This window comes from Oryzias melastigma, linkage group LG9 (genome assembly GCF_002922805.2).
Source record: "Oryzias melastigma strain HK-1 linkage group LG9, ASM292280v2, whole genome shotgun sequence".
In the NCBI taxonomy this organism is placed as follows: domain Eukaryota; kingdom Metazoa; phylum Chordata; class Actinopteri; order Beloniformes; family Adrianichthyidae; genus Oryzias; species Oryzias melastigma.
Genome location: NC_050520.1, coordinates 31,337,648 through 31,361,409, shown reverse-complemented (window position 1 = coordinate 31,361,409; position 23,762 = coordinate 31,337,648). Strand labels below are relative to the sequence as shown.

At 35.5% G+C, this 23,762-nt stretch overlaps 1 protein-coding gene and 1 long non-coding RNA gene across 2 annotated transcripts in view; one reads left to right on the top strand and one right to left on the bottom strand.

The window, feature by feature from the left end:
- Window positions 1-2,545: 2,545 nt before the first annotated feature.
- LOC118599170 lies at window positions 2,546-8,013 on the bottom strand. Its single transcript, XR_004948469.1, has 3 exons — window positions 7,901-8,013; window positions 5,763-5,889; window positions 2,546-3,591 (listed from the first exon to the last, which is right to left on the bottom strand). It is a non-coding gene; the product is annotated as an uncharacterized LOC118599170 (long non-coding RNA).
- A 4-nt stretch (window positions 8,014-8,017) lies between these two features.
- Window positions 8,018-23,762, top strand: part of tacr1a (tachykinin receptor 1a) — a 69,229-nt gene continuing 53,484 nt past the window's right edge. Inside the window, exon 1 of the mRNA XM_024275164.2 lies at window positions 8,018-8,789. Coding sequence (XP_024130932.1) covers window positions 8,386-8,789 — 404 coding nt within the window. The 5' untranslated portion in view covers window positions 8,018-8,385. The remainder of the gene's footprint in view (window positions 8,790-23,762) is intronic.

Genomic DNA, 23,762 nt, shown 5'->3' with positions numbered 1-23,762 from the left:
AATACAGTGGTATTGTGCTCTTGAGATGCAATTCAGCATTATTCCTGCTCCAAACATCGTGAGTGCCATTTATACCCATGCAATACTCTGCACAAATGTTCCTGTATGCTATTCCAGCCACTTGGTTGTGGAGCTTTCTCCGCCAGCATCTTAAACCCAGCAGTTACATGCTAGATTTCTTTCTCTTCACCTCCAAGACAAATCCCAGAAGGTCAAGTGACAGTACTTCAAAGCCAGTCATTAACCTCATGCCAGTAAATGTCAACTAGATGAAGAGTCACTCAGTCAGTTTCTCTATATACAATCAATGTTCAAAACTCAAGAGCATAAGAGAACTGGACTGATCGAGTCCACCCCCTCGCATTCCAGATAGGAAGTACCTGCAGGCGCCAAAAAGAATTCCCATTATTGCTCTGGTACTTTTTTTTTAACCTTTGTGCTATCTTATGGTCCAGATGACCCCACCCTTATATTGATGTGTGATCCCTCTCGTGACGAAGGTGGACAGGATTTTATGTCTGCCACGGACACCAGTGAAGATTGAAGATCCTTGAAAAAAAAAGTTCAGTTCTGTCTTGTGGGGTCCAGATTACCCCACTTTTAATATAGACATGCCTAGGACAGCTCAAGGGTTAACATGTCCTCGCATCATATATTCAAGTTATAAATTGTCCAACCAGATGCCTCAGTAAAAGCATGTGGTGCCCTCTCTTGAGCCCTCTTTCAATGGAAGGGGTGTGGACTTCGAACAAGCTCACTCCTAATGGGTCAAAGTAGTTGCCATAGAAACCTTGACTTACACCAATCACTGTTTATTAATCTCTCCTGACTCCACATGGCGGTGACTGATGGAAAAAGGCCAACTATTGGTTTCATGTTCCTGGAGCCAGAGGCAAGGCGTTTTCTATGAGTAACAGAACACTGGTTTAGTCCAGTTCTCTTGTACAGTCAACGGGTTAGCGTCCATCTCTGTGGATTTCATTGCACCAGTCCTTGATTGCCAATTAAATCTCCACACCAGCCTTTTTATGCTGGTAGTCTGCCTACAGGACAGGCTGAACTCTATCAGGTCCCATCAGAGGAGGCCTGAACACTAAATACCCTGTGGGCCCAGGTCCTGGCTCCAGGGTAGGCCCTGGAAAGGTTAGTCTGAGCAACATTGAAGAAATCATTTTAAACAAATGCATAAAAGGATGTCCGGAATTTCCTTTTTTTTAATTTGTAATTTTTGTGGAATATTTGCATAATTTAAAACATGAATACATTAAAGGGTATAGGACCATAAAATACTTAAACCTCTCCAAGTCTAATAACCTAATAATGACATTTGCTGCATCCCTCAATGCTACCAATTGATAGTATTTTTTGCATACTGATGACATTGCTGATGTCTTGTAAACAAGTGTGCATACCTGTGAAGCTCGCCGTGCAGCTGTTTTCACCCATGAGTGATTACCCAGTGATTGGGAAACATTTTTGAAGAGCCCTCTCCTTGGTACATCATTTTTTGCTACTCCAATCTGTTATTTTTACTATCTCCTTTATCTAACAACTGAGGGGTGAATCATTGATCATAAGAGTAAACAACTAAGTTTTCATTTCTTTCAACAACATAAGAAAAATATTTCTTTATCAATATTTTAGTTTTTGATTTCACTAAAAATGTGAAAAATGTCCAAACATCCATCAAACCTACAGTGAAAGGACAATTTCTGACTTCATCCACCAGCCAATAAATAAGGAAAATATTCTAGAAATGCAAAAGGAGGGAGAACATAATTAGATTAATTAGACGTTTATATTCAGATTTTTTTTGCTCTTTTCTTAGGTTTTTTTGTAAACATTATTTGTCGTAAAAGAAAGAATAAACATAGAGCATATTCCTGACTTATCTTGTGCCAGGAGCTGTTTAAAATATTCATGTTTTTGCCAAATAATTTGTTTTTAAATCCTCACTGAAGGTACTTCAGTAACCTGTGGAAAATTGGAGGATGAGAAGGAACATTTAAAATCCTCAAACATCCCCCTGGATATTCAGTTGGGTACAATAGAGTTAGGAAAATTGATTTATGATTGACGTGAAGGCCATCTGAATCTAGCCATTGCTCATTCATATGAATGCACACCTTATTTTTTTATGTGATATCTTGAACAATGTTGTGAGGCAGACTTTTTGAATTTTTATGGGAGTTTAGTTTATGACTATAGACAGAAAAAAAGTTGTATAAAATGACAGTGCCCACTGACCGTGTGTTGTTTCTCTTTGCTATAATTACAATAGTCAGAATATTAGTTTTCCTCATTTTTGATCAATCAATTTGTTAAAATGTATGAAATTTCAATTGCGCTGTACATCTTTGACTGGGAGTGTTTGGTGTTTCATAAAAGGTGTCTAGTTTAAAAGTAATGAAGGGAAAAATGCTTCATCTTAAGACGAGACAAGTTGTTTATCAGTGAATGCTTGTAACAGAAATCGTCCTCTTTGTTAAACTAGCAACTTCAAAAGCTTTTTCAACCGTCTGACCTCCGCTGGGTTTTCTGAAATCACAAAGAACTGTAATTTCCAGCAGTGCAAATTGGCTCCACTTGGCAATAACACAAAGGAGCTAACATTTTAGAGTAATTAAGCACTTTAATTTTCCTCGCTGTACCTTAGGTTTTTTTATTTTTCAACTTTAATGTGTAATAGCCATTCATTTCTTAAAAAAGATCAAAGTCAACTCTTATTTAATGATGCACCCTTGACCAAAGAGTACTTTATTCTGTTAGTAATAATAATTTTTTAAGTAAATATCAATGTAGTTAACAAAAATGTTAGATAAAGTAAGGTAAATTCTGTTTACTAATTGACTGTAAAATAGTTATCCATGACTTTGGCAAACTTTTTATATTTTTAATAATTATGTTTGTTTGTCGCTGTGAATATTACTTAAAAATAATGAACTTGCAGTGGTTAATGAAGTGGGTAATAGTCCACATTTTTAAAACTTTTGCTGCTTTTTTTATTGCAGGATAGCAGAATGAGAACTTATTATTGCACACAAATTATATTCTGTCATATAACTCTGCAGAAGAAAATTCCTAGAAACCACTATACAAAAAAGAAAGATATTTGAACAGTGAAAGAAGTATAAAAGTCTTTATATGAGTAGAACATCCTGCCAAATTCTCACATACAGCCACTTCTATTTGTATAGTAAAAACCCTCAAATCATTTTTTTTAAATAATACTAGAAAAGACAAAAAAAACCTGTGGAATATTGTACCATATGTTTTGTGAGCTGGTAAACACTGGTAGTTGTGAGTCTTGCTAGAACCCCACATTTTCGGTTCATCTGTGAAGACTTGGACCATCTGGCGCTCCTCATCAGTGCCATCAGTTGTCTGCCTTTCTCAGCGGTTCACAAGATCCCTTTCAGCGCTGCTTTGTCCTGTGGGAGCTGAAATGTTTCAGTGTTGGCTGATAAAAGTGGACTGCATGAATCACACTGCCATAATCGTGGTCAGAGAACAGAGTGGAATCAAGCCTTTGATAACGGAGATGATAGCAGGAAGGCAGCAGGACTGGAGACACGAGGAAATCTTGCACTTCTGGGGAAAAAACACATATTAGTTCTTATGAGTGATATAAAACGTGGTGTTTAAATAATTTGTGAGAGCAACAGGGTTTTATTTATGTTAAATAAATATATATATGATAAAAAGACAGATTGGTGGTCAACACAAGGAAAACGAGAAGTCATAATGAGGAGTTGCAGGCAAATTTAATGATCTTCTAAATGATTCGTCTGGCTTTGATGTGACTACCTGCTGCCTTTTGCCCTCCTCAGAATCATGCAGCAAGGCAGTTTGAATTGCACAGCATTGTAAATACACACGAGCAAATGAAAGCAGTATTCTCCACTGCTGGTGTTAGGAAAGTGACAGCAGCCACAAGAGGATGCTCAGTGTCTGTTTATCCCCCATCGACAGGCGCTGAAGGCCACGGCGAGCTAGCTCTGATGACTCAATCGTCTTCCTTCTTGGTTTGGAACACAGACTCATTATCAGATTTAACAGAGAAGGAAAAACTTCACTTACTTATAGCTGCTGATTAAAATCGTTAAATAGATACAAATCAATAGTCTGCCTAGCCCTTGTGCTATCCTAGGTATGGGTCATCTGGACCCCACAAGACAGTGGACTGAACTTTAACTTCAATTTTTTATGTGTTGTAATTTTCACTGGTGTCCAAGGCAGAAATGAAATCCACATTTTTCATGGGATGAATAACACGTCAATGTAAGGCTAGGGTCATCTGGACCCCATAAGATAGCACAAGGGCTAGGAAATAACTTACAGACTTGAATTCTTTTAGTCCAGGGGTCTGCAACCTGCAGCTCCAGATCCACATGTGACTCTTTGGCCAAACATGGAGACTGCTGACCCAGACATGTCGACCATCAGAGTCAGCAGCTCCTCTTAACCAAAACTATCTAAAGAAAACAAATAAACAAAGCCTGCAAAATAAGACTACTAACCCCAAACTGAAATAACAAAACCCAGCAGTGTAAGACTGTTGAGGACAAAGAGGGGAAAAGAACAAAAATAAAAAAAAAGAAAATAGATTTTTTTTTCTAAAGTAAGGATCACTTAATTAGCATTTATTTAATGTAGATTAGTTAAATTTAATAAACTGAGATCTGAATTCTCCTCCAATACTCCCTCTCTCCCCCAACGGAGAGTTATGGAAAAATAGTGTCTTCAAATTCGGACGGCACTCGCACTCAATATCATCAAAGTCGCCGGTCGACTACGTTAACATACAGGGTTGTGACAGGAGTGCATCCTGGGTAAAAAATCACTTGTGTAAATTGATGTGTCAGATACATCAATTTACTGCAGCCTTTCTATATTATTATTTGATTCATGTGTCTATTAAATACAAAAGAAGTTCAGTAGTTCATATATTTCTTTAAAATCTTAGTTTTGTACACTTAGATTAGGAAGTGTAGCAGAGGTCAAAGGGCAGCTTGTCTACATGAATATTTGAAAGAATTTCTATTGATAAAAGAATAAATCAATTCCTGAACAAAATAGACTCAAAGGCCAAGCAAGCAAATGACAACTCAATGATGTCATAAAATACAAATACCCCCCCCCCAAAAAACAGTCATTTAAATCGGTTTTTACTTATTTTGACACTTTCCATCCAAGAGACAAGTTACTCTTTAATTAAAGCATTTAATTTACTTGATTTTATGCAATACCTACTATAACTTTTACAGGTCACAAATCATATTTGAAATACATTTTTTTCTTAAATCTTTCAAAAACATGACAGAAAAAAAAGATTTGAAATTAGTTGAATTTTAATGTTGGTCTCTTTAGTCAGAATACATTCTATAAAGTATTTCAACAGCATTCATCTTTAATGTATGGAGGAATCCCCAAACGTTGTCTTTGACTGCATCATTGTGACATTTACATTTCAAAGTCTTGGTTAGCATATTTTGGAATCATTACGTTAAAATAAAACTTTCATTCCAACGCAAAATATTTCATTTCATGCAACCCAATATTTTTCTTTTTGTAAGATTATGAGTTTTCACTGCAGATCAGTCCAGTAGTTTTATAAACATGAACCCGATCGGTTTATATATTTTGTTAAGGTGACGGACGTGCCAGAGTGGCGCCTGCTCCATGGTTTTAGTGTGTACAGACTGGAAGAATCATTAAGAAGAAAGACATCTGTTTGAGTTATCATCCTCTGTTGAACTCACAAGTTCAGATGAATTTCAATCACACCGTCATTCAGAATTCTTTTGGATGCCAGAACTCCGGCTCAGGCTGCCTCTGGTCACACTGGTGATGGAGTTTCCAGAAAAATCCATCTACCTGCTGAAAATTCTGTTAAAATAAAAATCAGAGATTGTAGCTGGATCGTTTTACAGCACTATTTGTATTAAGGTCCATGTGTTTTAAGGCCAACACAAACACAAGCTTTATTTGTTTTTGTAGAAATCACATCATATTTTGTTTTCCTTTTCTAGAGAATTTAGACATTATTTTGTGTTTCTGAAGTCAGCAGAAATGTGGATGCAATCTGACAGCCCAATAAAAAATGACCTTAAATCAAATATCTTGATACATTTTCTGTATTTATGTTGTGAATAAAATTATTATTTTGTTCTGTGGTTTATATGTGAAATACATTAACTTAGTTGCACTTTCGTAGTAGCCAAAAAATACATTTTTGCATAATTTGACATTATAACTCTAAAAGGTTCAAACAAAAATTAAAATTTTGTAAAAAATAATGAAGTCTCTTATAGATTTACAGTAATAAATACAATATTAAAACAAAAAAGAATCAGAAAAGACACAATTCTCTTATGAATAAACTACTCTTAGTTTAGTTTTCTTGGATTTTTTAGGTTATTTGAGCATTTTTTATTAATGGTCTGATTATTTTTTATTTATTTATTTTTCCTGTTTCTGCACTTCCATCATGTTGCACTTTCATCACGCCTGCTTTCTTAGGTAGGGGTGGGTAATGGCAAAAGTCTGTATCCCAAGACTGTACAAGCTGCAATTCGTACTTTCATATGACACTTGGAGTAATTTGGCACAAGGTTTTGGTTCATTACCAAGTAAAACTTAACAACAAAAACCCTGAGGCTGACTGAGATCTTGTTTTGTTGGTGGTATAGAGCTGCTTGAAGAGGCTCAGTGTGCCGTGATGCCAACTAGCAGGACGGGTTTAAATGGAAACAAAAGACACTCAACTACGTTTGCTTAAATAGTTAACTGTCAACATTTTAAATTGATACAAGCATCACTAAATGAAACATCGCGATTTATCGTCAAATCGATTTTCCCCTATTTTTAGCTAATTAATTCTTAGACTGTTGAAGATTCGTATTTATATTTGCAGTTTTCAGTCCGTCTTTGCCAAAGCCTGCTGCCTTCACCCTTTTGTTCTCTGGACAACCGTGCACGTGACCGTGTTTGGCAATAAATATATTGTCATATGTTGCCTGGATGAAAGAGGTGGCTCAGCTAAGGTCCAAACAACAATCTGTTGATTAGAAATGAATTGAAGCTGCTTATGCAGTCATAGATCAGAAAGGATTTTTGTTTTTTGTTCTGCGTGGGCAGATTGAATAATAGACAAAAGGTGAAAGTGTGAAATTCCTGGCAGCAAAAATGGAAGAGAAAAGTTTTCTTTCCTTTGACAGTCTAAATGTTCCTGTTGCATTTAGCGACATGTGGAAGTTGTGCCACGATTTACCGGCTTGAAGTGCAGGAAAAACCACGAGTGCATGTTTTTAGCCTTCAAACTGGGATAATGCACCTTTCTTTTAAACTAAAAGCTCCCAACAGCGAAAAGAAAATTTTAGAGAACACAACAGAGAGGTTTTGGATTCTAAAGGTGAATGTTTCTCACATAATGTGGTACATAGACCTAGAAAAACTACAAATTACAGGTTTTGCCTCCTTTTTATATATATATATAGAAATTAACAAATAAAATATGTTTATGTTCATGAATGTTCAACAGTTCAAAACATGAAACCAAGAGGGGGCAGTGAGAGCCAATGTTGGAATTTTAGCCTAATCACACTGAACACCACATCATATTCAATCAATGGGATTTATTCAGCATCACACATAAAGAAATCTGACTTGTTGAACTTTTGCTTTAAAATGTGTAATTTCCTAAAATGCTTGCTTGATTATTATAAACCTCCTTGCCAGATTGATGTAACACTGTACGCCCCCCCCCACCCCCCTCCTCGGTATGTATTATTGCCAACAGATGAATAATAAGCAAATTAAATCAGATAGAGGGCATTTAAGCACGATAATCCGTCTGGACTCCCCATGCGGTTTTATTCGGAAGGAATGAATAACTTACCCGCGCTCATCCATAATCATAACCGCCGAGCCTGCCCATTGGACGGGCGCGTAGTAGCGCCCTTCATAAGTGGCGGTGCAGCTGCTCAGATCGAACAGAGAAACACGAGGACGCCGCTCAGACTCTGAGGGTGAAAGGACGAAGCTGAGCGTTCTGCTGTGCGAGGCGCCATACGGCTGCGCGCACCCGCCGCGCGTAAAAGGCGTTCCATTTTTTTACGCACAGCCCTAGAGCGCCAAATTTTGGAGATTTTGTTGAACTTAAAGTTCAGGTACCATCTTTGTAAATTACAAGACAGAGAGGCATTCAGGTGGACACGTTGCCGGCTGCAGTTATAACTAAAATTGGGGGGAAAGGAGTCCGATATTTTTATTCTCCCTCAAATGAGCGCAAGAAGTGAGCTTTCATTCACTGTTTTATTGGAATCATTCACTTCAAGTCGTAATGTTTAGAGGGTAGTCGCCACTTTCTGTCACAAGAATAGAATGGATCCTCTTTTTAATACAACCACTGTGCCAAATTGGACCGCGAACTCCAACGACACTGACAGCGAGAAAGAGTACGGGAACCAGTTTGTGCAGCCGGTGTGGAGGATCGTCCTCTGGGCCATCGCCTACAGCTGCATTGTCATCGTGTCAACAGTCGGTAATGTTACGGTGATCTGGATCATTATGGCGCACAAGCGCATGAGGACTGTCACCAACTACTTTCTGCTCAACCTGGCTTTCGCCGAAGCCTCCATGTCCACCTTCAACACGGTGATCAACTTCGTCTACTCCGTGCACAACGAGTGGTACTTCGGACTGGTCTACTGCCGATTCCAAAACTTCTTTCCGATCGCCGCTGTCTTCGCCAGCATCTACTCCATGTCTGCGATCGCTCTGGACAGGTATGACGCTGACAGATGACAGGATCTGTGCGGAGAAACACATAAACCTTCGTTTTTTTCTAATCCAAATTAGTGATAAAACATAAAATTCTTTGGATAAAAGTGCAGAAATATTGCTTATCTTTTAAAAACGCACAATAAAACAGTTTGAGGTGATAAAATCTTATTTAATTCATGATTGCAAAACCTCAAGATGATGGAGTTTTACTGCATCCTCTTTTAAATCTGAGTTTTCCCCCAACACAACTTTAATTTATTGATTTAAACATCTACAATAGATAGCCTACATAATTGAGACAAGCAGCTTTACAAGCAGATTATTGACCATTTTTATGACCTTTCGGCAGCATTTATTCATGTAAATATGTCAATTCTGTCAGAACGCAAGTGCGCAATGTTTTAATTAGTTGGCATCTCCTCTAAATTGTGACACTGAATGAAAATTAATGTTTATTGGAATACGAAACATATTTGTGACAGGTTGGTCTTTTGTGCATTTATATAAAGTGTGTCTTTCAGGGTTCAGATTTATTCTTGGATGCAGCTGAGCCAGAGTCAGATAAAGCCCCAAATAGGATCATGTTTGCCTCTTTTTGTCTGTTTTACATGGCAGGTCACAGAATGGAAATAGCTGGCAGGTCTTTTTAATCAGTTTTAGCAAGAAATTTGTGACCGTGACATTTTTTTTTAGAGCTTTGAAGAAACAGAAATAAAAAAAGAAGATTAGAGTGGCGTCAAGCCATCCCCAAACCACCTCACTCTCCTGCTGCCAGTTTGCTTTTCAGGTAAATGTGTGAATCTGTATGAGAAAACATGTTCATTCCTTCCTGTCTGAGAATGGAATATTAATAAAAGGACTCCAGGAAAGCAATTAAACGATGCATCTTGTTAATCCAGAGGAAGAGGTGAAGAAACATTTTAATCAGAGGTGAGAAAAATAATCTAAAATGAATCCTTTCCATTTTGTCTTTTTAATGGAAATCAACTGATGTTTCCCTTTTCTAATTTCATTCTTGACTTTTCTGGTGAGCTCTCATGTATTTTTAGATGTGACACCCTCTGAAAAATACAAAAGGAGATCTTTGGGGGTCTCATCCCAGGTAGTGTTGAGACTCAGCTTCATTTTTATTGTCTGCTGTGATAGTGCCACGGGGTTCCTGCACTGCACAATTCACAGATTATCAGTGAAGCTGGGTGCCATCAACAGTGTGCTGGCTTCTTCAAAAACAGCCCACCTGCAGCCTCCAGGCTCATGAAGTCGTTCAAAGGATGCAACATGTTTTTCCTGGAGTTGTCTTTTGCTTTGAAGGAAACTGCGTTGAAGGACTAGCAGTACAGACTGCATATATTACCACTAATTAAAGCATGACTTTCATGTATTTCATTATTTAGCTCTACTTTTCATGGGGATTTCTTTGCAATGGACTGGCATGTAGGGCTGCCACAAATAATTATTTTAATTCAATTCAGTTCAGTTTTATTTGTATAGCCCAATATCACAAATCAATTGCCTCATTGGGCTTCATTCAAGTAATTTTACAGAGGCAGAAAGCCAGTCATATAACAAAAACAATAGCTAATTGGCTAAACTAAAAAGACAAAATAAAACTGGTTATCCCCGTCCGTAGACCATCCCTCCCGGTAAGGATTTTAGTCGACTAATCACCGATTATTTTTTCCGATGAGTCGACTAATCGGGTCATGCGTAAACTGGATGTAAAGCACACATCTTAACTATTATTAGCTTTAAACTAACAAAAAACTAGATATTTTACCTGTGATAATGAATAAGGAATTTGGCTGCTGAAGATGCTATTGCTGATGGCTGAAGATGCTGAAAAACTGAAGCTGATAGCCAGATAAAATATTAGCTAAATGCCAAATTAGCCCCCCAAAAACTGAAAAAGCCTAAATTAGCCAAAATAGCTAACATGTAGCAGAAATATTAGCGAAACTTCAAAAGGGCCTAAAAAATCTGAAAAAAATCATAAATTAGCCAAAATAGGTGAAATATTAGCTGAACTCCAAATGAGCCTACAGAACAAAAAAGCCTAATTTAGCCAAATAGCTAGCATGTAGCGGAAATATTAGCAAAACTCCAAAATTGCTTAAAAAAATGAAAAAGCTTTAATTAGCCAAAAGCTAGCATAGTTGAAATATTAGCCAAACTCCAAAATAGACTAATTGGAAAATTCTTAAATTAGCTAAAATAGCTAGCATGTAGGTGAAATATTAGTTGAACTCCAATTAACCTAAAAAACTTGAATATTGCCAAAATAGTTCAAAAAGCTAGAATAATGCCGTTATAACTTTTAACTTTTCTAAACTCTGACTCCATATAAAATAACGTTAGACTAATTGGCTATTAAATCAGTTGTTGACTATTTTATTTGGTCGATTAGTCTTTGATTAGTCGACTAATCATGGAAGCCCTACTGGCAAACCATCCAGGGTGTTCCAACAATGGCTGGGATAGGCTCCAGCATCCCAGAGACTCTGAAGGGGTCTAGAAGATGGTCATAGAAGCAAACGATGGATGAAAATGGTAATTTTGGTCAATGAGTCAAACTTAGAGTTCAGTTAATTTAAGAAAGAACTAATTTAAGGCTTGATGAAAACCTGAAATAGGTATTCTCATTTTCTTTGGGGGGGGGGGGTGTCTTTTTTCTATTTTTTAAATCCTTCTAAGTTTGTGACATAATACTTTATAATTGGCATGATTTTTTTATGTTTTATATTTTCCAATGTGAAATATGTGCTGTAAATTGTAAATTTTGAGTGAAAGCAAAAATAAAAAAAATTTAAAAAAAAATGTAAATTTAAGCCAATAATATAATAATAATATGATCTTGACAGTAACATGTGAGACTTCAAACCTGACTTGATTTTACAAAATGAACATCTGGATGAATGCAGGAATAAATAAATAGTTCTTAATGTTGGAAAAAATACATAAAAATACACATTTTAATAATAATATAATAACAAACTGTATTTATAAAGCACTTAAATGGTCCATAAGACAAAAGAGCTGTACAATCACAGAATAAAAGCATTAAAATAAGATAAAAATAGATTAAAATGCTCATAAAAATATTTGTTGATAAAACAAAACACACCACAAGCATTACATAAAAGAGAACACATTAAAAAGTAGTGGGACATATGAACCTCTTCACTGTGTATTAAACGCCAAAGTAAAAAAGTGAGTTTTAAGATAATAAGATAATCTCACTGCCAAAGTCACTATAATTATGCAGATAATATACAATAATGGTCTCTAAAATAAACAATTAAAAAAAGAAGAAGAGATTAGCCCAGAGCCACTTAAATTAGTAAGTCTAACGGAATGCATTCCTTATGTGCAAACCCGACTGAAAAGTTGGATGGATGGATGAATAGACGGACAGACAGATGGACCACAGTTTGGTTAGTCTTTAATGTGGTTAGAATTAGCCAGAAGGAAAAAAAAATGTCAGTGAGAAAAAAAAGTAGTGCACCACAAACTGATGACCTCATCATTTCCTGCAGCACTTGAGCAGAAAACCAGACAGTAAACATTCAAATATTCAATTACCATTCTGTCCAAATGATGATTCATTTATAATGTTGAGGTAATTCAAAACTTCAACTACAAGCTGGAACGTTAATTAGGGTAAAAAATGGTGAAAAAAATAGTGAAAACCTCAAAATGTTTTCTTTTTAGCTAAATCAATTGAAGGATTAAATTGCAAATAATTGAAGACTTTTCTTTGCAGTCGGACTCCTTGAAAATGGTTCAGTACTTTTCCATATGTTCTGTTTTAGGATTTTGATACCAAGAGAAATAGAGTAAATTCTGAAGATCATGCTGTAACAAAGCACAAAAATAAATTCTTTAATTGAACATGAAAAAGCAAGAAACCTCTTTGTTGTCACATATGGACTCAAGTTTGTTGTGTAAGATGTCATGCCAAACAAAAGTAACCACAGATCAGAAAATCAAAAGTTCATTTGCATTTAAGTATATTATAAATACCTAGATTAAAAATAAATGAATAAATAAAACAGCAAGAGAACAAGCCAGGAAAAGGCTTTAGTCAAGAATGTTTTGTACTCACTAAAAAGTCTGATCAGGGCATGGAAGTTAGTGGGCTAATCAGCTTTTTAATCACAGATTTATTAATTAAAAACACACAAAAACTCTTCTCATTATGATGGAGAACACTAGTTCAACAGGCAGAAAAAAGAGTGCAACTATTGTGTGCTCCTATTGGTGTCATGGGGTTTAATGTGTGCAGATGAGTGCAGTAATCACAAGAACCCAACATTAACACAACGTACACATGCATGAGAATACCTGAAAGTATCTGAAAGAAACACATGCTGCTGCACATCAAGATAATGTTAGTTGTGTGAATTCTTAGTCAGCATTCACCAAATAGTGATTATCCTGTTCCTATTTGTGTGTTTTTTGGCACATAAAAACTCAATCACACTTTCAGCGATTTCAACAATCTTGGTATTAAAACGTTCAGCTTTTTCAGGACTTAATGCTTGTATTTTTGGTATTCATAAACTTTTGTTTTTGAAATATTGAGCAAAATATTCCCCATAGGAAATGAATGAGAAAGTCTTCAAATTTCAAAATTTTAAGTAGATTAGCAATAAGCCTTTAAATATATTCATGGGCTATGTTTTCATCTTTTAAAGTAATTAAAAAAACAATTGAGTTTACCTAACATGTAAACTTTTTGGCTAATTTGCTATTTACTGTTTTTAGACTAATTTAGAGTTTAGCTTCTATTTTAGCAACAGGCTAACGTTTTTGACTAATTTCGTTTTCTTAGGGATTTTAAGCTATTTTGGAGTTTAGCTAGTATTTAAGCAACAAGCTATTTTTTTTTTTTTTTGTTAGTTTGGCCTCTACGGAGGTTTTTAATGCTAATTTGGAGTTGAGCAATTTTTATTTTTTTTTAGCAACATGCTAACGTTTTTGGCTAATTTGTTATCTACTGATGTTTTTAGGTTAATTTAGAGTTTAGCTTCTATTTTAGCCACAGGCTAATGTTTTTAACTAATTTAGTTTACTGAGGAATTTTAAGCTGTTTTGGAGTTTAGTTAATATTTAAGCAACAAACTAGCTTTTTTTTGGCTAATTTGGCATCTACTGAGGTTTTTGGGGCTAATTTGGTGTTTAGCTCATATTTAAGCAACACACTAAATATTTTTGCAAAATTGGCATGTAATAGGGATTTTAAAGCAATTTTACCACAATTTTTCAGAAAAAAGCGCTCTTTCATAGTTCTTTAACACAATTTCCAGTCTTTTAGCAAATTTAACATTTTCCAAATAGCTATTGCATTTTCAGCAAATCCCTTTAGCAATGAATTTAAAGGAAATGATGTCACCATTGTCCGCTAAAAGCTTCAGCATCTTCATCGAGTACTCGAGCATTTACACCAGCATTATCGCAGGTGATGCTACTTTTCTAGTTGGAAGTTAATTGGAGTTTTGTCAGTGAGGTGAGTCTGCAGAAGGTGAATACAAAATTTGGTTTTAATGATGCATTTTTTACTTCTCTTGTATCTAATAAACAAAACAAACTGCAACAATTAAACAACATTTTTTACATACCAATACACACACGAAAACATAATAAATTAGTAGTGGTCAATAACTTTTGTAAATAACTTGTTTTTAGTATAATTGACTTATGTTGAACTTGGTGATGTTTAACAGCTTGTTCAGATGATTTATTTCTTAGATTGTGAAAGCTCCAGAGAGCAGGTGCTGGGATTTCAGCAGCGTCTCAGATTGATGGATACTTTTTAATATTAAGAATGCATTAATGTGCTCAGTGTAGTGTGGAGACTGTGACTGATGCTCATTATTATTTCATTTAGCAGGGCCGTTTTTCTCCTCTATTTAGTTTGGTCTTGTGCACAGCTGCCTCTGATCGCTGCTCTTGGTCTTTTGTTTGAAACGCTGATAATCACTTTTCCCCTGTTCACTCAAGCAACGCTTGAACAAATCATTTCACAGCTTACTTAAACTGAAGTTCCAAACACTGATCATTCTGAATGAGCTGGAGGGGAGGCACAAGCATACATTTTTAAGCACCCAGTTATTCTAAGAAACCTTGATTGGGCTGATTGGACAGAAACAGAGTTGTTTTATGTAAATTATACATAATTTACATAATATGAAGTATTGTACAATGAAAGCTATGTTGGTGAATCAACACAGTAATGGAATAAATAAAGTGCTCTGTTTGAAAGTTACTTAATGAGGGAAAACGCTGTCAAGTTCAAACAATTCTGTAAATCTCGTGCAACCCTCAGAAATAACAGCAGGTGAAATCTCTCACAGTTCAACATTGGTAAAATATAGCTTTCCAAGAATTTAAAACACAGCAGATTTCCTGAGCACAATAGAGGTCAGCGTGTGATCTATAAAGATGTGATGTAGACTCCATGTTCACTCCTCAAACGTGACTGAGAAACTTTTAGTTTGGCTTTTATTATCAAAGCCCAAGTGATGCTTTTCTTTTATTGTAGAGCAGGGGGGTCAAACTCAACCACACAGGGGGCCGAAATCCAAAACACACCTTAGACCGAACATGGTAGACATTTATTGAACAACAACATTTTTAAAACCTTAAAACCGTAATTTTTTAACATAATTATGAACTAGATATATAGCATTACCTGTGATAATTCTAGTGTAAATGCTGTAAGCTGAATTTGGCCGCTGAAGATGCTAGTGCTGATAGTTGAAGATGCTGAAATTGATAGATGAAAACGCAGAAGCTGATAGCTGAAACTGATAGTCAGCTAAAATATTAGCTAGATGCCAAACTAGCCTAAAAAACTGAAAAAAAACTTTTGGTTCGCCAAAACAGCTAGCATGTAGCTGAAATTTTAGCTAAACATCAAAGCAGACAAAAAAATCTTAGTAAATGCCAAAATAGTCCAAGAAGTTAGCAGAATGACAATTTTTAAATCTTTAAAACTGTAACTTTTTAACATAGATATGAATAATAAAAAGGCAGGAATATTATTCCAGAGTAAATCCACTTAAACATTAAATAACTTTCAATATTTTACTCTCCACAAACATATATTTTGTCAAAATTATACAAGTTAGAAATAAACACAAGATAACATCGGGCCATTAATATCAATAAAATAAAATGATCTGGAGGGCCAGATTGAATAACCCGGAGGCCCGTATCCGGCCCCCGGACCTCGACTTTGACACGTCTTGTAGAGTAATAAATCTTTAAATTGCAACAAGACAATCTTTATTTGTATAATTCAGATAACAATTAAAAATAAGAGTTTAAATATGTTAAATATTACTTAGAAATGCAGTAATGTTTGGGTGTCTTTTCTCAAGATGAAAACATTGCAGGAAAACGTCCATGCTTTTCTAAGCAGGTAAATGCATAAACAAAAAAATGTTTTCTTCATGGAACTCTTTGGGAATTTTAGGTATAACAGATGGGCTGTTTGTTCTAAACTGGCAGTGGCCGACAATTTGGGCCTTGCTTGCCTCTGGTGTGTCATGCTGCTTGAACAATGGCAGTCTAAATTGAGGCGAGACCTTGGCGAGCCTTTGCGGTACAAAATGGAAACAGGAAATGGAGGGATTTGGTCTTATTTTAACATTGCAGTTCTGTTTTTAGTTAATCTGAACTGAGCAGGTGTTGCTCAGGGCGTAAATTGGTTTTCTAAACGTCCAATCTCAGCATCCTGTATATTAAAATTTTCAGAGATGCAGCCTTTTCTGTAAAAAATATTAAAATTGCATAACCTATTGGCTATTTTATTTTCCAAACAAGCCCATAAGGCACACTTAAAAGCTGATATGATTGTGCTTACTGATGTCAAAGTGATTTTGAGAGTAACGCAGCACTCTGTCAACAATAGTTGGGTGTTATTGTATGCTAACGTGGCTAATGTGTAGCTGTCAGTTTATCTATGTCACAGACAAAGGTTGGAGTTAGCGTAGTCGCAGTAATCTTTGTTTTAACATTTTTTTCTGTGTTGCAAACATTGTTGGGAGTTACAGGTATTGTGAATATATGGTGACATATTTCGCCAGAAAGGACATCATTTGGTTCTTCTGCTAGATCAAAAGGATGTTATATCATTTATTTTTTTATATTCAATCTAAAATACTCATTCCTGTTACCTTAATTATCTCAGAGATATGTGGTTATCAAAAGTAAAATATTCAATTAAATCTCAAGAATTTGCTTCATGTACTCAAGCTAGTATAGTTGATGCTGTTGCTAGATTTGCCACAATTTCTTTAATTTTGGGCTAAAAACATATTGCTGTTACTAAAATGAAGAGTAACAACAAAACATAATCTAGTGCCTTCCGAGGTTCTTTTTATTGGAAAAATAAATACCTTAACTTAATAATCTAGATTTATAGCATTACCTGTGATAATGCTAGTGTGAATGCTGTTAGCTGAATGTGGCCGCTAAAGATGCTAGTGCTGATAGCTGAAGATGCTGAAATTGATTGCTAGCTAAAAATGTCGAAGCTGATAACTGAAAATGATGAAGCCTAAAGCTTGCTGAAATACTAGCTAAATGCAAAATTAGCACAAAAAACCCCCAAAAAATCAAAAAAGGAAAAGGCAAAGCATCTAGCATAATGCTAACATATTAGCTAAACTTCAAATTATCCTTAAAAAAGGGAAAAAACTGGAAAAATAAATTGCTAAACTCCAAATTAGTTTAAAATGTGGAAAAATGTATTATTTTGCAAATATTTCAACACATTGCTAAAATGTAAGCTAAACTCCAAATTAGCCTAAAAAACTGGAAAAATTGCTAAATTAGCTAAAAAATATTAGTATGTTGCTAAATTAAAAGCTACACTTCAAATAACCCTAAAAAAAGCCCATTAGTTGCTGACAAATTTAAAGTTTGAATGGTGTCTCGAGCTGAAAGTGTGCAGAAGTTCACAAGTTTTAGACGCGTTTGAGCAATTTCTCATTCATTCATATTTTGTTCAATATTCCAAAAACTATAAAGTTTATGAATATCAAAAGTACAAGCAGTAATGTCCTGAACGAGCCAAAAAACATACAGAAAGGAGCAAGAGAATCACTAAATTAATTAACAATAATGCTTCATTTATAAGGTTTTAAAGCAGCAAACTTCAGTCTTTTGGTGGAATGACCCTTATTTTATTTTTGGATACATAGGATCCAGCTCTACCATTTCAGGCATTATTATCCCTCATGGCTTTGTTATGCAATATGTGTCCAGCAAATGTTGTAAAATCCTCTGCATTTTGAATTTTAATGAGTCATTTATATGCTAAGAGACCCCTGACACAAGCTTTTCATAAATGTTCATAAAGTCATTAGTGAATGTCTGTTGACCACCTAATTAATGAAAGCGCCGCAAATGTAATTAATACGGCGGCGTTTATAAATATTGATAATCCGTTAATGAATTGTGCAGATACATTTGAATTGGATTAGGGTCAAAAGCTGTAAGCTTCAGAGCAGACGGTCAGAGGTTTAACTTCAGTAGCTGTTGCTGGAACAGGCAGAAAAAAGGTTTTGCACCAAAGTACCTCGGTAAATAGTTCATTTTATTTGCCATATTTTTGTTTGTAGAGGGACGTCTAATCTTAAATAATCTAAACAGCATCTACATGTGAGGTTTCATGACATGCTACATATTCAAGGGATGGAAAATCAAAAGAAAAGATTTTTACCTTTGAAATTTGAAAACAACACACAAGAAAAATTACCATCCAGTGATGCACAACAAGCAGAGTGATCCCCTGGCTTTGATCGTCCCCGCTCAAATTATTTCTAAAGAGAAGTATATGGAAGAGGACTGGTGGCTGCATACAAGGAAAAATGTAAAACTTTGTTTTATTTGATGTTGCAGCATTGCTTGAATGGAATAAGAGCATTGAAGGGAACAACAACCTGCAACTCTGTTTCCACTTGGCTGTCTTTCAGGCCCCATGTTGTCAAATCCTGTGTGATAAAGTAGCTTTTTATGCCGCTTCACTTTAGCAGTTTGTAATCCATTAAAAGGTCACTGATTTTGTGAAAACCGTACGAGTCATAGAAAAAATCTCATTGGGCTTAAAATGGAAGAGAAACTGACTGATGACTGTTTTCTCACTCACTGAACAGTCGTATAAATATCTGACTCCACCCGCCCAGGGAGGACATTTGCTCTGTCTCAATGACTTGATGACTCGTTGTAATAAGCAATCAGGCTCGCTGCATCATTGGTTGTTTCCCTGGGAGAAAAATTAGATGTCAAGCAGCATCAAGCAAAAAATGTGTTTTCTCAATACTTGAAGCTGATAGTCCAGCTGTCAGACTGTATCTTTATGATGCAATAAATATCAGAAATTCTCTGCATTCTGGATCAAACAGTCAGTAGCAGCGTTAATATTTAACACATTGATGGATATGGAAGCTGTACTGTATTTCATATTAAAAGGACATGCATTTTAAAAGTGTTTAACCTTATTGGATCTAGGGCACATGTGTCAAAATCAAGGCCCTCTGGGCAATTATTTCTGACCATCCAAATCATTTTATTTTGTTGTTATTAATGGTCTGATGTTATCTTATTTTTAACTTATATAATTTGGACAAAATGGAGAGTAAAATATTGAAAGTTATTTAAGGTTTGAGTTAATTTATTTTGGAATAATATTCTTGCCTTTTATTATGCATATTTATGTTAAAAAGTTACAGTTTTAAAGTTTTCAAAATTGACATTCTGCTAGCTTTTAAGGCTATTTTGGAGTTTAGCTAATATTTCAGCTACATGGTAGCTGTTTTTGACTAATTTAGGCTTTTTTCAGTTTTTTAGACTACTTTGAAGTTTAGCTGTTTTTTCAGCTATATGCTAGCTTTTGTGGCTAATTTGGCTTTTTTTTGTTGTTGTTTTTTAAGCTATTTTGGAGTTTAGCTAATATTCCAGATACATGCTAGGTGTTTTGGCTAACCTAAGTTTTATTTTTTTCTTCCAGTTCTTCAGACTAATTTGGCATTTAGACAATATTTTAGCTGGGTATCAGCTTCAGCTTTTTCAGCTATTTTCTTCCGTGATTTCAGCTATCAGTTTCAGCATTTTTAGCTATCAATTTCTGCATCTTCAGCTATCAGCACTAGAATCTTCAGTGGCCAAATTCATCTTACAGCATCCACACTAGCATTATCGCAGGTAATGCTATATATCTTTATTTTAGTTAGTTTAAAGCCAATTATGGATAAGATGCGTGCTTTACATCCAGTTTACGCATGACCCGAAATAATTGTTTGTGGCAGCACTACAGTCAGCTGAAAGTCTTTTATTTTTGAAACATCTGGATCTGTTCTGCAAATGTGAAGCAAAGCCAGATGTGTTTAATTATTACAGCTCCTCAAATGACCACTGGACACATTCTTCAAAGGGAACAATTTGTAACTGGCTCCAATAATAACAAGTCTGAGACAGAACATAAACTTGTGTACAAACTAATGTTACATTTTTTATGTTTAGTGCTAATGTTTTTTTTTGGCGGTGTTTCACTGATGGTGGTCAACTTGATCATGTTTGCTACTTATTAACTCAAACAGTCTCCAAAAGTGACCATTTTATTTATTCTTGCTTTTATGGAGAAAGAACAGCAAATTATCTTCATTTAGCACTTATTGCTTGTTTCTAAGTCCACAAGACTAAAAAACATTTAAAATATTGACTCGTTCCAATCACTACTTACTGATGTCATCTGGCTCCAACATGATGGTGTCTGTGTTGTGAAAATACGGCGACTCAATTGACTTTAGTTAGCCATTTTCTATGCTATGGTCCAGTTCTCATATGCAGTCAGTGGATCAAACACATCAAAGACGCCAGCAGTGCAGCCCACAGACATGAAGGGAGTCTATGGAGAGAAAATGGACTCATCCGATTTGATTGTACATAATTCTTGATTTGGAACTCATACAATACATTCTGTGTGTACTTGGAATAGTGGTTTGACATGTACAAAAACTACAAAATACAAAAAAAACTACACACATTTAGACAAGCACATGATGGTGTAATACTGAATAAGTCTGTCTGTTCTCTGGGTGTTTTCAGAGGAGCCCGCGCTACTGCAGGGCAAAGGGGCTACAGAGAAAGTACAGCCGCGAGAGAGCTGAGAATAGAAAAACTTTATTGTTGAGTGTTTTAAAAACAAATATTTAGACTTTTTTATATTACTGTATTTTCCAGAGTATATGTTTTTTTCATAGTTTAGCCAGGGGTGCGACTTATACTCAGGAGCGACTTATTTGTGTGTTTTTTTAGACATCAATAGGCTCATATATTTGTTATTTTCCCAGTAAACATAGTTGTCTTCTACCAGTTGTTTCCTGTAACAACCACTAGAGGGCACTGCATTTGAGTATATTTGCTACAGACAGCGACAGAAGAAGAAGTGTCGTCCAAAACAAACATGGAAGAGAATCTGATTGCTTTCCTCTAAAACTTTGGTATTCTTCTAATACAGATCAAAAGATTAGTATAGGCTTGGTGGATTTATTCTGAAAAGTTGGACTTTTCTCCCAAAAGTGCGACTTATATATGGTTTTCTTCTTCTTGATTAGACATTTTTTGCTCTTGCGACTTATACTCCGGAAAATACGGTAATTATCGGGTAAATCTGTTAAAGAAAGTGGGAAAATGTCAAGTTTTCACCAGATAACATTCACAATACAAGTTTAAAATGACTTATAAGATAACTCTGATGACCCAGCATTCTAGCAGCATTTAAACACATCGCTTACACACGAATCTTGGTGACGTGAAAAGAGTCTCACATCAGAATTGTGCATAACTGCAGTTTTGTATGTGTGTATCAGCTGATGTGTGCGTACTTTTTAAAAGATTTGTGTGTGTAGTTAGTTTCAAGCTGTTATGATTTATAGTTAAGCATATCTAAATTGTATTTTGTACTTTTTTTTTGTAATTTTTGCACATTAGAAAATACAATTGCAAGAACATAAAGTTACCCACAAAATGTATTGTATAAGTTACAGATCCAAAGTTACACACAAACATGCAGACACAAGTTACAAATCATACATTTCGGATGGGACTATTTTCTGACCATAGAGTCAAGTTAAAGAGTTTATCTTGAGTATTATTCTCCAAAACAAGTAAAGGTTCATGCTTGCAAGTTTATGTCTGCTCACTGACGCCTTGCTGTCTTTGTTTTCTTCTTGAAATAATCACATCATTTATAAAAGAGCTCCTATTTAATACGTTCTCTTTCTGCTTTTAAAAGGAATAAACATTTTTCTCGTTTTTGCTTAAAACATTCCCGAGCAGAACTCGGAAATGATGAATGAAGATGTTGTGACTGGTGACATCCTAGGAAGCACCTATTTGAAAACCCCGCAGTACCACGCTCAGCAGGCCGTCATTGTACAGAGATCACATGTGCTGTTGTGGCTTCAAAGCAGATCAGGAAATGGCAGAACACCGACAGCTGGGTATCTGCTGCATAAGCATTACATCTCCGAGCGGCCTCCCTCCCAGCACTCCCACTTTGGTCTTTCTTATTTCCACCTCTTCCCCCCAGCGAGGCCATCACAGGAAGCAAATCTGGGCTCTTCCACGCTCCTACCTCCCTATGATTTGCACACAAAAAAGCAGGAGAAAAATGTCGGTAGAATAATTTTACAGCCAGAAGGAAGCATAAAAGAATGAAAACACAGATGTGAAAAAGTGTGGAAGTAAAGTAAGAAAAGGTTTTTATTAACGTAGATGCTTTTCCATGAAATGCACATTTATTTATAGATCCTAAACAACCTGTTATAATGATAAAGCGAGACATTCCACAAAAGTCAAACATTAACTTTAGTTTATATCAGGTTGGGCTCGTCATTAGGAGCTCCAGCAACCTTATTTACTCAAAGCCCTTCACATAAACACACTATTACTGTGGTGTGTTTGCCTTAATGAGGAAGGAGCACTTATGACAGTAAACTCCAATAGTCTCATGCATCACACTCTCTGACAATACTGTCATTACTATACTGGAAAAGATCTTTATCATCTTTATGTTTACCAACACCTTTTCTCCAAAAACCTAAAAGCAGACAAAACGGTGTGCAGCAGGTGACGACACTCTCCTGAGAGCAGCAGCCTGTGTAACTTTTCCATTTAGGGTTCTTAATAATAAATCATTTGTCATTGAATCACCGTGGAACTGGGGTGTCAAACTCAATCCACAATCCAAAACACATCTTAGGTCGTGCACCCAACAGGATAAATGTTTATTGAACAGTCTAAAACTACATTTTTAAATGTTAAAACCCTAACTTTTTAACATAATTATGAACTAGATATATAGCATTATCTGTGATATTGCTAGTGTGAGTATATTCAGATTTTTGGTACTGATTAATATAAATGACTTGTCTGTGGATGTTTGAACTTTAATTATATCACTGATCTTAAGGATCCTTAGTAGGGCTGGTATCGGTTATAATTTCCAGGAACGATTTGATTCGATTCACAAGAGCCTGAATCGATTTAGTTCCAATTTTTCAGATTCTTTCGATTCTTCAATTCAATTCAATTTGAAATTTACAAATTTATACACATTTGTTTAAAAATACATTAAAAATGTATTATTTAATTTGAATATATTTATATCAATATGTGTATCAAAAATAATAAGATTGTTAATATCATCCAGTGTTACATGGATTCTCTAAAGGAGAAGTTCTAACTAAAATGTTCAGATCATTAACAATGTAAACATTGTTCTGCTTCTCCTGGAGGATGTTTCAGTTTGTCCACTAGGTGGCGATCGCGCTAAAACATTGCACCATATTCAAGAAGAGGACAACAGTAAGAGGGGAGTTTTAGACCACAAATAGTTACTTTAAAATTGATTTCCTTAAAAGAGTTTGGAAAATTAATGCCTGTAAGTAAATAAAGATGTTCAT